The following is a 15,138-nucleotide window of genomic DNA, read 5'->3' as shown; positions in this document are numbered from 1 at the left end:
TTTTAATGATATTGATGCTAGAATACATTCATGATTATAACCTAATACACGCGTGAACATTGTTCTTCCAGAGAATTTAATGTAAAATAGAACTATTGGCCCCTACTGTCTGAAACATTAAAAAAATTAATCATAGTGGTATCACAGAAAATTTTCTAGCTTGTTCAATTTTCTCTTATACTTAAATTACCTCCTTAACTTTCAGCTTAAGATGAGATTCACTGGCTTTAAGACTGGCAAGCGAATCCTCTTTCTTTGGCTTGGCTGCCATTATAAAATGTTGCTGCAGTGAAGTGAAGTTTATTTAGCTGGTAAACAGTTTTATTCAGATAAATTGATATACTATACAGTATTATAGGTATACTAAACTATAAAAATTCAAAAGTGTTAAATCCCAGTAATGTGGATTAGAAAATAAAAATACAAGACCAGGAGCAGCTAGTCATACTCTACTAGTCACTGCCCAGACATTTAAGATTTTAAGCTAGCCAATCTAGATCTAGATACTAGATCTGACTATAACTAATGTGATTATCCAAACTTAGATTTATTTAGAAAGTGCTAAGTTGGTCACCTGAATGAGTTGAACATAGACTGTGCTAGGAGCCACAGTTGATGGGTACCTAACTCAAGTTAGGGAGAATAAAGATGGCACTATCCCTTCCAATGCTGAGGTCACAAAAGGACCTTTACTTTTAATGGCCTAGTGTCATGGTAGTACCGGGTAGAAAAGTAAATCTGTCTAGTCTAGACTAGATCATTACAATATTTATCTATATTACAATATTAGATTAAAGATCTAGCGTAGTTGTTAGCTACCAGTCTGAGTGTCTTTTAGATCTAGATTTCTAGATCAAGTAATGTCAAGTAGGTAGCTACATTTAAGTAGAATCTAGAGATAATTGGTGACTTAGTCTGCAATTTAAAATTTGCATTAAAACTTCAAAAATCTGTAATAACTTACAAAGTCAAAGCAGAAAACGCAATTCTCATTACAAGAAAAAGACTAAGAACTAAGATTGAAGAAGATGTGTCTGAATCCAGCCTGTAGGAAACCATAGACGCTCTGCTAATAAATTTATCGGTTATTGCGTACTTCTGTGTAGAGGAAAAAATTGATTCGCATTATATTTTTAAATTATTATTTTGTAATTGAATATTGCACGTATATGGGGAAACAACTGCCCCATAGGACAACTTGTAAATGTAAACTCTCCCATGTATTAGGAACAATAATTCTAGAGATCATAAAAAGCAATCTTTTTGTATGCTAATGCTCATTTTGCAAATTATTTCCTCAATAAAAATATTATACAGGTTACATCTATCACAATAACTATTAGTATTAGTTTTACTGATATCAATTGTCATTTTATTATATTATATAGTTTTTTTTTTTCATATTTCTAGTAAAATTCTGTTTTCTAAATCCACCCAGCTCTGATGGGCAGACTCACATTAAGGAAAATAAAGGTGGCTGGGCATAGTGCTGACCACACTATCATTTCACATCCAGAGGCAGCAGAATCAGGTGAACTTTGCTTCACCTGCTCCATGGATCTTTAGATTCTATAGGGTAACTTTTCCATTTTCATATCATTCAACCAAATAATCTGAGTTACAAAATTTTTGACAAACAATTTTATTTTCTACAAATTAAAACAGTGGATATAGTAGACATTTAAAAGTTTTTACCACAAGCGATTTCAGATAAAATTTTAAAAATAATGTAAGCATAAACAATGGTAAGACCTATTAAAAAAATACCTTAAATATATATATTTTAGTTTAAAACAAAAAAAATAAATTATTGTATATTATGACACAGTATTTTAGAATTTGAAACACAATGGTGTTGATGAGACAATTTAGTTGTAAAATTAAAGGAAGAGTTTTTGTGTATGATTATAATAATGGAATTATAGGGTTTATTTTATAGGTAAATTTAAAAAAAAAATGTTATAGTGTTAGAATGCAAAAAGGAATGTTCATAAGTAACTGTAAGGGCCATACATTAAAAACTTTAAGCTAATTTTTTTAATATATAAAACAAGTAATAAAATGAAGTAAAGCTATAAAACATACATTTACAAAAAATAAGCCACATGAAAAAATACGCTAACAGAAATGTTTTTCTTAACAAGAAAGCTAACACTGGAAAAATATTAAATACAAAATGTTGCTATTAGTGACAGTTACAATAGTCATTAGTTATACTGTGCCTTAACATAAAAGAGCTTCTGCTAGATCAGTGGTTCTTAACCTTTTTGGAGGTTCACATTTTGAGCAGAAAATGGTAATTTAGGAACCCAGAAATAATAATGTTTATTAAAACAATGCTTCAAAGTCTGGGATGTTCTCACACTCTGGAGTTGAGTGGATAATGTAGTCCATGTCCTGTTCCACCGAGGTTGAGGGATGCACCTGAGGCTGGCAGGGTTCAAATTTTTGGGTGGTTAACCCTCCCACGAAAGGTAATTTTTTAATTTGCAGTCCCCACGAGTCTTGCTCTTCTTTACACTGTGGGTTTCCCTCGTTTGATGTTCTTCTTCTAACATACCCTGCTTTATTTGGTAATTTGGTCCAAACAGGTCCTAGCTCATGTGGTACTTGACCACAGATGGACTCTACTGGATATGGTGCTCTACTCCTAGATGGCTCAACTTTATTTAGCACTCTGTCCCTAGTCGGCTCAACTTTATTTAGCACTGTTCTTCTAGCTGGCTCAACTTTATTTAGCACTGTGCTTCTAGCTGGCTCAACTTTATTTAGCACTGTGCTTCTAGCTGGCTCAACTTTATTTAGCACTGTGCTTCTAGCTGGCTCAACTTTATTTAGCACTGTGCTTCTAGCTGGCTCAACTTTATTTAGCACTCGGTCCCTAGTCGGCTCTACTTCATTTGTTACTGTGCCCCAGACTGAATCTACTTTATTTAGTCTCAATGGTGATCTGCTTCTAAGTAGTTTCCCTTCGCAGCATAGTCTAGTGTTAGCTTCGAATTGACCAGTTTGTCTAGCAAAGGAAGATCCAGCACCTACTGGAGTAACATTACCAGGTTGTTTTTGCAAATCTGCTTTTGCCATATCATGCTGCCTTCTACCTGAAAGTAAAATATTATAGAACTTATGAATTTAAACATATTGGCTTTTTTTTTTATTAAACTTGAATCCAAAGTTTTCAAACTTTAAAAATTTATAAGTTTTACAATAAATTGTAAAAAAAAATAAAAAATCATTTTGGTAATATTTTAAGAGAGTAAAACATGATTGTTTATACCTAAAGGTGAATGATAAGCTTCTAAGTCACTGATAATAACAGACATTCAAAATAATTTCTTACCATACTGAGATAGGAATTTTTTAATGTCGGGAGCTGGCTCCTGTGTAACAGGTATGCATGGTCCACGCTTGCCTTTACATGTCTTTATGTCCACATCTTCCATAGAACTTTCAATCTGGTAAACATAATTATAAGTGAATAAGTTCTTATGTCAATCAAATCAACTAAGGAGAATAATAAAGATTTACTCATTATCATCAGATGAAAAAGCATACAATGTGAACATATTAAACTAGAAATGAAAAAACTAAAATTGCCTTGAAGCCCCATGTCAATGGGTGATATATAATACATTGACTAAGACAGCAAAATTAGATAAAACAGGACTATTAAATTATAAATTACTTGGTTAAACAGTGAAAATGGAGATAAAGGCTGATGTTGCTCAAGAGAAAAGAATGAGTAAAATTTGTTAGAAGATAATATAAAGGACCTCTTTGCGAAGTCTTACCTGACTACTATTAAATTCTGTCTGGCTTGTCAAGTCAAGATTATCAATTTTTGCTACAAATAGAAAGGGATAATTAATTTAAAGATGGCAAAATACCAGAGAAAAAAAGGCAGCTAGACCCTAGTAATTTAAGTTATTTAATTACAAAATATTTTGTAACTAACCAAAGTTAAATGGTTGTTGGAATTAAGGATGTATAAGTAAAAATCCTCCAGAATTTAAAAAGAATTTTTAAATAAAACAACATAGACCTAAAAATGCACAGAATCTTATTTAGAGATAATAGAAATTGTCTTAAATTAATTTTTTGCCAGAAAATTTACCATTCAAGAAATCACACATTTCCTTAGCAGTCCATCTCTTGTGACGATCCACAACAAGAACATTTTGTAGTAATGTGGCAGTTACTACAGGTGTTTTAGGAAGAAAAAAGTCCGGCAGCGGATCAGTCAACTTCTCTATCTGTAAGGCATTAAAAATTAAATTAGTTTGCCAAGACAAGTTGTACTAAATAATTGCATAATCAAATTTAAACTAAACTGCATGGTATTTTATAAATAATTAGGCACAAATGCCAAGAAAACAAAATAGAGCAACCTAATGATAACAGCGTGGGGGGGGGGGGGGGGGAGTGCAAAAACATTTGATACAAGAAAGCTACTCAATCTCATAAAAAAGTAAATCAATCAATTAAAACAGATTTTTTTTAAAAAACTGACCATACTCATAACTGCCTTCCTGTAGTGTATATTTGGACTGTCATTCTGTTTATTTGGACTGTTGTTCTTCTGTATATTTGGACTATTCTTTTCTAATTCTGATTTATAATGTGCCATTGTGGGATGATCATGAATCATAAGAAACAATATCACCATTCCTGAAGCCCAAACATCATCTGTGCAGTCCAGGCTTAGCTAGAACAAAATTTATTTAAAGATGTTTCTTTTCTTGTTTTTTTTATTAAAGTGAAACTAGCTATAAGCTAATGATTAATGACTTTAGGCTAAAAGTATTAAAGTAAAAAAAAATCCAAAATATTTTCCAAATTATAGTCTAGCTAACCACAAGCTTTATAAAAAGGATAAAGAGTCCATGTTGCCCCAACTACCCCAAGCCACTACATTTGATAAAATATGTTCAAAGTCTCTTAAGATTAATCTTTGAATAAAATCAAACATTTCTATTTCAAAGTTCCTATTGACTAAGCTTTAAATAAAAGCAAAGTGTTTAAATTAACTAGTGTAAATAGTTTTGAATTCAAGTAAAAAAATGTTTGCCCCGTTACCATCTTAGAACCAAGAAGTAGAATTTTATTTGCTGAAGGAGGGAGGTATTCTGGGGTGATCCCGCTGATTCCACACTTTTCTTGTGCATGCTTACTGGAACCAAAATCTATTAATTTTGCATTCCATGAGTTATCAGGGTTACGTTTGGCGCAAATATTTCCAGCTGTGTGAAAAATAATGAGGTAACAAACATTAGAATTCATTCTAATAATACATTTTTAGATAGTCTGCCTGTGTTGACCTTGTGAGTACTATATTTTACAGCTTTTCTTTTTCAAATGATGAAAAAAAAAAAAAAACTAAAAGTGTGACATGAGTTGACCTAAACATTTTGAGCATCTAGAAAAAGGATTTTAAAAGTTAAGTAATAAAGGCATAAATGATGCAAAAAAAATGTTCACATTGAAGAAGAAATTTCATTAAAATTTATAGGTATTAAATTTTAATGACATTTCTTCTTCAATGTGAAGGTTTTTTTTTACAAATCTATCATTTTCATTACTTATTTTTCTATCATAACAGTAAGAGTAATTTAGTAAAGTTAATTATTAACTTACGCTTGATGTCACAATGACAAAGATTTAAAAAATGTAAGGCATCCAAACCATAAGCAATGTCAAGTGCAATGTTCAAGAAATTCTTTTCACCACGCTCAATGAACTTTGTAAAACCGTTATTATTTATTATACACTCTATAAGTGAGCACCCTGAGGATTAAAATATCTTAAATAAGTCAACACCTTTGTATGTTTAAAAACTGTTTTCATTATCAAATCTTTTACTATAGCAGATGAGGTAGAGTTAATTTTTTCTGTTATCTCAGCACATGAAGGATAGTGTGATCAATTCTAAACCCAGAACTATTTACTTTCCCCAACTTGATTCATATATAAATCCGAGCTGGGTGGACTCATCCTACAACATCAAGTTTAGAATCAAACTCGAGACATATGAATATACTCTACCACAAATGCTTGTCTCCTAAGAGATGAGAAAATTAATGTAATTAATAAAATGTTATTAATTATTACAACAACTTGTTTATTATATAGAAACGTTATCCTGTTTAATTAGGATAAACTTGACTACATAATTGTTATCTTTTCCATCATTACCTGCATCTTCTTGAAAAATATATTTACAATCCAAGTAAAAAAAAACTCCTAAGACTTTGGTTATGTTTTCTGCTTTACAGATCAAAGATGGAACAAATATTTCATTCCATTTCACTTCTTTCACCTGTAAAAGAACAGCTGATAATAGTTTAAACGAATATAAAAAAGGATATATTTATGTTATTATTCAATGATAAAAAAATTTCAGACAAAAAGATTTCAATTAGAAAATATATTTTAAGAAACATTTCTTTAGATAAAAACTAAATTATTTTAGTAAATCTAGATAATTTATACCATTACATTTTTTAAAAAATGAGATGTCTAAGATATTGTTGTGTCATGAGATATTATGTGTGCAATCATCACTACTTCAGGAGTTCACTAAACTTTCCATAGAAACACACATGCAAACAATAAAAATGTTGAAAATTTTTTCAATTTTTTTAAAAATGTATTGCTGTAAAGTAATTCTAATGTGGAAATTTTTTTTATCTTATTAAAAAGTTTACCTTTTTTATTACAATGGGTTGATCCTTGATTTTCAAAACTTCACCAAAGCTCCCTTTCACAGAGTAAGGTTTTTTTGTTTTTTCTACAATACTTTTTGCATCAAGGGAAATCTAAATTGTAAACATAAAAAAATAACATAAAATTAATTAACAAAAAAAAAACAACCTAAAATATTAAACTTTAAACTACAAGAAGTAAAAATATCTCTAATTCTCTACATTTGACAGCACACAAAAATTATGCAATTTTGAAACCAATTTAAAAACCATAAAATACCTTCTCATTTGCTTGTAGAAAAACATCAACCTGCACACAATCATGCTTTTCTATAACAATTGATCTAAAATAGATAATTATTTTCAGGTCAATTAAAAGTTCACACTTTAAAATGTTCTATTAATAAACTTGTAATTAAAATTTCTAAAATATGTGTAATAAATTAATAACACACCTTGTGATTAGTTGAGACTACTTTAAAACTAGAAAATATAAAAATAAAAACTTACGAGGGATTTTTCTTTAATTTGATAACTTTACTCTTATTCATTAGAGAGAGAGGTACATATATTACTTCCTTGTCATGTAAAGATTCTCTGGTAAGTGTTTTTTTGGAAACTAGGTTAAAAAGAAAACAAAATAATAAATAAGAGGGTCATCAATTAAAGATATAATGCATCTAGGGGGATTCTGACTATTGTAACAATGAGATGAGTGGGAGGGCAGAGAGATTTAAAAAACTTATTAAAAATACCTTTTGTAATACTTATATTATATAAAATAAAAAGCTATTCATTTTTGTAGAGAGCATGGTTAATGTAGTGGTGCATGCAATTTTGCAACATAATTTCTTTTGACAATATGTGATGGAAATGAAGTGGGGGTAAATTGGCTAAAATTTTATGACATCATTTGTGTAAGACCCTTAAACTACAGTGTTTGTAATAAAAGTAGTTAAAAGAAAGAAAACTCCTGAAGTTTAATTTTAATAAATATTTCAGCTATTTTCACTAATTCTAGAACTAGCAATGAACTGATGTATACATTCAAAATTCACAATTAGGCGAAACCAAAATCATACCATCAAAGTCATCATTTTCACTTTCTTTACTGTCAGATTCCACTGAAAATGATACATTATAAAAATATATATTAAAACACAAAGATTTTCTGTAACTAATGGTAACATACAAGACATAATTTTTCTAAACTTCTCCTCATCATTACTGTTCATCATAAATGTGTTTGTGCATTCATTTTTTTATGACACCTGTGTTAAGTTGATTTTATTATTTCATTTTTTACATATAAATATTTAACACATAAAGAACTGAATGAGCTTTGACTAAATTTATTCATTAACAACTTTAATAATGACTCAAACTTTTTAAAAACTTACCAACACTTTCAGCTTTGATAAGTCCAGCTTTTGTGGGTTGACAGTAGTCACTCGTTGAAACTAACAGAGGACACGAAATATGTATATTACTATAAACAAGTGTCATCATTGTTCTATGAACAATATGAATTCTATCATAAAATTATATGCCTAATCATATTTATTATGATACTTAAACTTAAACCTGAAATGTAACTCAATTTGTAATGGTATATATCAAACCCAGAAATTTACTGGACAGAGTGGCCCAACAGAAGAGTGCTAGTCTGCTAACCTAAAAATCTGGAGTTTGAATCCGGGTTCAAGTCAGTAGAAAACTCCTGAGTCCACCCAGCTCTGATGGGTACCTAACTCACATTAGGGAAAGTAAAGGTTGCAGGGCATGCCATAAGGCTGCTCACACAATCCCTTCATATGCCAAGGTCACAGAAATAGGTGAACTCTTCTTCACTTGCCCCATGGAACATCAGGTTCAAAAAGAGTGCTTTTTAAAGTAAGCCTTACCCCACCCCAAGTGTTGAAGTTGGGCTATTGAAAGGAGCCCTATAAAATGAATTTATAAAATTCAAAGGCCTGGATAGTATAATAATATTATAATGGTAGCCATACTGTAGTAATATAAGCTTATAATAAACTAATATGAAGGAACTTGGTACTACAAATAGTTTAGATATTATTTTTACATTACCTTCATTGTTATAGGCATTAGGATTTAAATTTAAGGCTTGATCTTGATAATCTCCCTCTTCCATCACACCTTTTTGTTCTAATGAAATCTGCGCCATTATTATTAATTGAACCTTGATTGATATTTGTGCACCTTAGGTTCAGGTTAAAATAATTCTGAAATGAAAGTTTCAACTTATAGACTATAATGAAGTTAGACGATAAAATAAGCCTACTTACTATCTAGTGAACAGAGCTTCTTTCAGGCATCGCTCACCCCCCGCCCTCGAATCAAATGGAATTTTAATAGGAAATATCTATTATCTAGGCCTACTTTTTGCTATAACTAAATATGTATGAAACATTAATGAATTTTCAGAAAAGTCACAACATCTAAAATCTAAAAGTATGGTGTTCCTAGATCTCAGGCAATAAATAACAGTATAGTTCAGTACACACACCACAAACTAATTAATGAAGGGTTAGAAATGTGACGTTTGTCTAAACTAGGAGATTTTATTTATTGACCTATATTAGAATATTAGAATGTTTCAATGTTAAAAAATACTTGAATTAGTACTAGATCTCAACTTTTGTTACATATTTACTAATTTAGATAAATATGCGGTAGAAAAATTAATAAAAGAAATGTATGCACATTGTTGTGTTTTGCATGTTTTTCGCTGTAGGCCTTTCATTGGTCAGCTTCTTCTCTGTCTGCCATGTCCGTCCATAATGTGTATTGTTGAAGTTTTGCGTCAATGATAGCCTTTGTATAGTGTCAGCTTTCTGTTTTGATCCTATGCTTTGTTATGTAATGAGCATAATAAAGGTAGGCAGTACAGGTGGTTGAACTATTGTTGCGATGAGTTGAGGTCAGAAAGTCACATTAACTACGTCTTAGTCTTTATGCAATTTCAATTTAATTTAAAGTTTAATATTAAAGTTAAAAAATATGAAGAAAACCTTGAAGGTTGGAGTATTCTATTAAATTATATGTATACCACAATTAAAACATACTTCATACTAAATATTTTTATCTGTGTTATAAATATTACTATACTTATACAACCTACGCACATATATGATTCATATATCTAAAATGTTTCCATTACGCCTACACTCTACACTGTAAATTTAATTAATCGTCAGTTGATTAATAGGGGCCTACATAAAAGTATTAACAAACTCCTGTGACATTTTTCTTGTGTTTATTCTGTGAATTTTTTCCTACAATTGCTAAAAAGTGTGGTGCTTAGAATTAGATCTGGTCTCTAGGTTATAGTACCGTTATAGTTATAGTACCTAGATCTAGATTTAATTATTTACAATTAATTTAATAATTATTATTAACTAGATTATCAGCGGTGACGTAGATCTAGATCTAGGTCTAAACTAAATCAAACTAATGTACTATTATACTATTAGTAATATTATTATAACTATTTTATTTTAATATTTTAAATTCTAAATACTAAATTATTATGGTAATCTATCGTTTTGGGTACGTAAAATCGCCCGCGACTAGTAATGTGAAAAACGGGTGACTCCTTAAATTTTAATAATTATTTCACATTTTGAGGAGGATTTGTGTTTTGAAAAATACAAAAATCTTTCCTTGTTTCATTTATGTACCTGTTTTCAAACAATTGAATTAAAACTTTTCAATAATAAATGAATACTAGCGATGTTTCCAACAGATGCAACCATACTCATTTACTATAGCAGCCATCTTGTTTAAGTTCTTTCTTTGTTAACTTATAGCGCAAGATCATGGGAAGGCAACTCTATTTTACAAATGGCTGCTGTTTATATAGGAAATCCTGCTCGCAAACACTGCTGTTAAAAGTTAATTTCTTGCCTGTATTGATATATTTAGCTATTGATTTAGGTTATTTATTCATTTATCTATAATATTTAACACAAATATATTAAAACGAGAAAAATGGCCCGTTGAGGAAGGATACACCGGGCGCTAGGTTGATAGTGCTGTCTATTTTCTCTAAACTAAATCCACCCCCCCCCCCCACACCCCCCCCCACCCCCCCCCCCCCCCAAAAAAAAAAACATGTCTCGTTGAGGAAGGATACAACGGGCGCTATGCTGATAGTGCTGTCTCTTTTCTCTAAACTAAAACCACCCCACCCCCCCCCCCCACACACCCCACCCCCCCCCCCCCACCCCCCAAAAAACATGTCTCGTTGAGGAAGGATACAACGGGCGCTAGGTTGATAGTGCTGTCTCTTTTCTCTAAACTAAAACCACCCCACCCCCCCCCCCCCCCCCCACCCCCCAAAAAACATGTCTCGTTGAGGAAGGATACAACGGGCGCTAGGCTGATAGTGCTGTCTCTTTTCTCTAAACTAAAACCCCCCCCACCCCCCCACTCCTACCCCCCCCACCCCCCAAAAAAACATGTCTACCGTCCCATTCAACAAAATATAATTATATACTTTTTCCAGTGTCCGCCCCCTCCCCGAAAATTCTACCCCCGCCCCCGAAAATTTTAAGTACGCCCACCCCTCTCCGGGGAGGAAAAAGTCTGAAAGAAACACTGGTGTCGAGCTTAGCCACTACCCGAAGAATTGCATTAAAGAAATTGCAAGAAAACCACTTTTTAGATTAGACACATTAATTAGGCGGTAATTTTATTATAGAGTATCGATGAGGAAATTTTTTTTGAGTTGGGGAGGGGGGGGGCTCAGACGTTCTTACGCGGGGGTGGGGCTTCGCCCCTACCCGAAGAATTGTATGAAAGAAACTCTTCACGCAAACCACTTAGATTAGACAAAATTGCCTTTGTATTCAATGTTTACTCGAGAATCAATGACGTCATATTACTGTGTGCACTCCCCGGCTTGATATTATTTTCTACTATATGACGTCATACCTCCTCTTTCGTTTCACTGTGAGAGTTTTTAAATTGCTTGTGTTTTCTCTATAGCGTTCTTGTCAGATAGAATTTTTGCTTGTGTTTTCTCTAGAGCGTTCTTGTCAGACAGATAGATAGATAGATAGATACACAGACAGCGAAACTATTAGTATAGATATACTTCTATTAAAGCCTTGACAATGAGGTAACTTTTTCGTACATTACTAGCCGCGGGCGATTTTACGTACCCAAAACGATAGATTACCATTATTATTAATATTAATCCTAACTTAGATCTAATTAATATTAATCTTATTATTAATAATAAATATTAGGGTAATCTATTGTTTTAGGTACGTAAAATCGCCTGTGGCTATTAATGTACGAAATTGTTACCTCATTGTCAAGGCTGTAATAGAAGTATACTGTGATATGTTTGTGTCAAATATTATAGATAAATGAATAATAAACCTAAATCATTGGCTAAATATTAAATATATCAATATAGGCCAGAAATTAACTTTAAACAGCAGTGTCTGCAAGCAAGATTTGCTATATAAACAGCAGCCATTTGTAAAATAGAGTGACTTCCGCCTGAATCTCGCGCTATAAGTCTATAAAAATAAACTTAAACAAGATGGCTACTCTATAGTAAATGAGCATGGTTGCATCTGTTGGAAACATCGCTGGTGTTCATATATTACTGAAAAGTTTGGTATAATTCAATTGTTTAAAAAAGGGGAAAAAATGAAACAAGGAAACATTTTTGTATTTTTCAAAACATAAATCCTCCTCAAAATGTAAAATAATTATTAAAATGTAAGGAGTCACCTGCTTTTCACATTACTAGTCGCGGGCGATTTTACGTACCTAAAACGATAGATTACCAATATTATTATAATATTAGGCCCTATATTAATATTAAAATTATAATAATTTATTATAACGCCTAAGTCCTAAATATTAGGCCCTACTCGTTATTAACTAATTATTAATTATTAGGCTATTATTTATTTAATTTATTAGATTAAGCAAGACTTTAAGATTAGACTTAGATTTAGAAAATTTAGACTTTTACTAGATCTAGATCTAACTAAATAAATTATTAAATTAGTTATAGTTATAATATAATTATTAATTATAATTATTAGTTAAAGTAATAAAGTTACCTTTTCTTCTTCAAATAATTGTAAATAATGTCTAGGCTAGATCTAGATCTAGATCTAGAATCTATATGTGCTTTACTTTAAGTAATAAATAAGTAACTTATGACAAATATTGTGTATTTACTGGCCTATAGATCTAATCTAGACTCTAGATCTCTAGACTAGATCCAGTTATAACTTATTTACGTCAAAATAGATTCACAATCTACACTTACTTACACTCCTGCTTGAAGTAGATCTATTTTTAAATCTGGTGTTTTCCTGCTGGCTAAAAAGTAAAAATAGATCTATATGCTTACGTCATGTTTATTTATATATATATTTATTTATATATATAATTTTTAGATCTACTAATTTAAATCTACTATTATATTTATTCCTGTTTCCTTTTCTCGATTAAACTTAAAAAATTAAAACATTAATTTACTACAATCGACTTTCACTTTATTTATATTTCAATGGTCAAATAAACCATAGTTTACCGTAGCTTTAGTTACCGAAACTCAACTAACATTACCCGATAATTTCCGACGCTAAAATAAAGTTTTACCCAATAATTAGCACATAGACTGAAAATAATTAGAAATACAAAAAAAATTAGCTAAACAGTATTTAAAATGCAACTAAAATCAACCCATGCACATTTTTAAACATTATGTATTAAGAGTAATATGGCGGTAAATAAATGATGGTTTACAGTAGTTTCGGTGGTTTCCTGAATGGCTCGACTGACTACGCCATGGTTTTACTGTTTTTTACCGCTGTACAATTCCGTAATAACCGACGCTATATCGAGATTTTACAAAAAGTAATGTTAGAAACTTAAGTGGAATTGTTATTTCGCGTTTGAGAAAACTGTTAATTGTAATAGAAATTAATAGTATACGCCTATACTAGTATGTTAACCGAGAGCAGTCATTATTTTAGAAAAATAAATAAATGAGTGTTTAAACATTAATTAAACTGCAATTTTAAGGGGGTTGTAGTAAGCTGAGGTGTGATGCGCTTTTTAGGGTGTGGTCCAGTGGCGTAGGCAGGGGGGGGGGGGGTTAGGGGGGGTCATAACCCCCCCCATAGACCCCTCGGTATATATAAAAAGTATGAGGGGGGTGCAAATCGAAAGTTTGAGGGGGGGGGGGTGCAAATCGAAAGTTTGAGGGGGGGTGCAAATCGAAAGTTTGAGGGGGGGGGGGTGCAAATCGAAAGTTTGAGGGGGGTGCAAATCGAAAGTTTGAGGGGGGGTGCAAATCGAAAGTTTGAGGGGGGGGGTGCAAATCGAAAGTTTGTCCCCGGGTAAAAATTGGAACCCCCCCCCCCCCCCTTGAGACGATCCTGGCTACGCCACTGGTGTGGTCTAAGTTTTTTTTGGTTGTGTGATGGTGAGAGGGGTGTGGGTTGAAATCGCCAAGGTAGAGTGCCGTCATAAATGGATGTCCTCTTATAGAGTCCTTGCAAACACGTGACCTAAATCACGTGATACCTGCGTCCGCCGCCACAGTGGTGTACACCAGGCGTAAACACAAACACATGATGGCGAAAAAGCGCTCCTCCCCCCCCCCCCCCCCCCGCTTTTACCAGTCACTATTAACTACCCTGTAACAATTTTAATTTTGGTGTCATCCTATTGCTGTAGAAAACAGTATAATCAGTTTGTAGAAAAGCTATGTCGCCGTCTTTTTTCTTAACTTTGGCTGCGGATTCAGATTTTGTAAAACTGAGTTATTTAAATGTAAATAATACCTGCACTATATTTAATGGATCATTTTTGTCGGGACACGGGTTTACCTACACTACTGCTCAGCACGCACAGGGCGTGGTGTATGAAAGTCTTGAGTGTACGTTAATCACTCTCCGTAATAGAGAGTATTTTCATCAACTCGTCCTCCAGTTTCATGGCGATCGCATGAACGTTGTCAAACCGCAATCGATTTTTATTTATATACACCGTATATAGAGAAAAGCATGAGACAGTATATTATCTATTGCATACCTTTACTTATATTTAGGAAGAGACGCACGCTTTTCTTTCTAGCTCTTTAAATAGTAGTGTATTATTATTTATTTAAAGAAAGTAATTTTTTATCCTTTTTAGTGCATTATTACATAAAAGCTTGTTTTTAAAACAATTTTTTTTGTAAATGTATTCAACAGATAATATTGTGGCTTTTTACTAGCTTTTATTTAATTTGCTTCCTTGTTCGATTATCTGCATGTACCACTTAGTCGGGCTTTATTGTAATTTAAATATTGGTGCGTTAATTTTTTTTTCTCTTTTTAAATGCATAATTATATAAAAGCTTGTTATTAGACCGCTTTTATTATCCCCTTTTTTC

At 32.1% G+C, this 15,138-nt stretch overlaps 2 protein-coding genes across 4 annotated transcripts in view; both read right to left on the bottom strand.

The window, feature by feature from the left end:
* The window catches only part of LOC131953671 (myosin-1), a 43,194-nt gene that overhangs the window by 2,886 nt on the left and 25,170 nt on the right, over positions 1-15,138 (bottom strand). The window contains exons 1-2 of one of the 3 annotated variants that reach the window (XM_059316979.1): positions 965-1,056; positions 191-308 (exon numbers count right to left, since the gene is read on the bottom strand). In XM_059316979.1, the coding sequence (XP_059172962.1) occupies positions 191-271 (81 nt within the window). In that variant the 5' untranslated portion in view covers positions 272-308; positions 965-1,056. Of the gene's footprint in view, positions 1-190; positions 309-964; positions 1,057-15,138 lie in introns of those variants that run through there. The other 2 variants (XM_059316978.1, XM_059316977.1) reach the window with 2 other exon arrangements.
* Positions 1,955-8,886, bottom strand: LOC131953662 (uncharacterized). The gene is made up of 14 exons (XM_059316965.1): positions 8,790-8,886; positions 8,102-8,161; positions 7,784-7,825; positions 7,212-7,320; positions 6,982-7,045; positions 6,705-6,815; positions 6,193-6,316; positions 5,635-5,784; positions 5,077-5,240; positions 4,511-4,705; positions 4,115-4,253; positions 3,792-3,844; positions 3,341-3,455; positions 1,955-3,101 (listed from the first exon to the last, which is right to left on the bottom strand). Exons 1-14 carry the CDS (start codon positions 8,884-8,886, stop codon positions 2,329-2,331), a joined length of 2,196 nt encoding a protein of 731 aa, XP_059172948.1. The 3' UTR covers positions 1,955-2,328.

Source organism: Physella acuta, unplaced genomic scaffold (assembly GCF_028476545.2).
Source record: "Physella acuta isolate Inbredline_101_S28 unplaced genomic scaffold, ASM2847654v3 ptg000937l, whole genome shotgun sequence".
Classification (NCBI taxonomy): domain Eukaryota; kingdom Metazoa; phylum Mollusca; class Gastropoda; family Physidae; genus Physella; species Physella acuta.
Note: the sequence above shows the minus strand (reverse complement) of the source record. Positions and strands in the feature narration are given on the sequence as shown.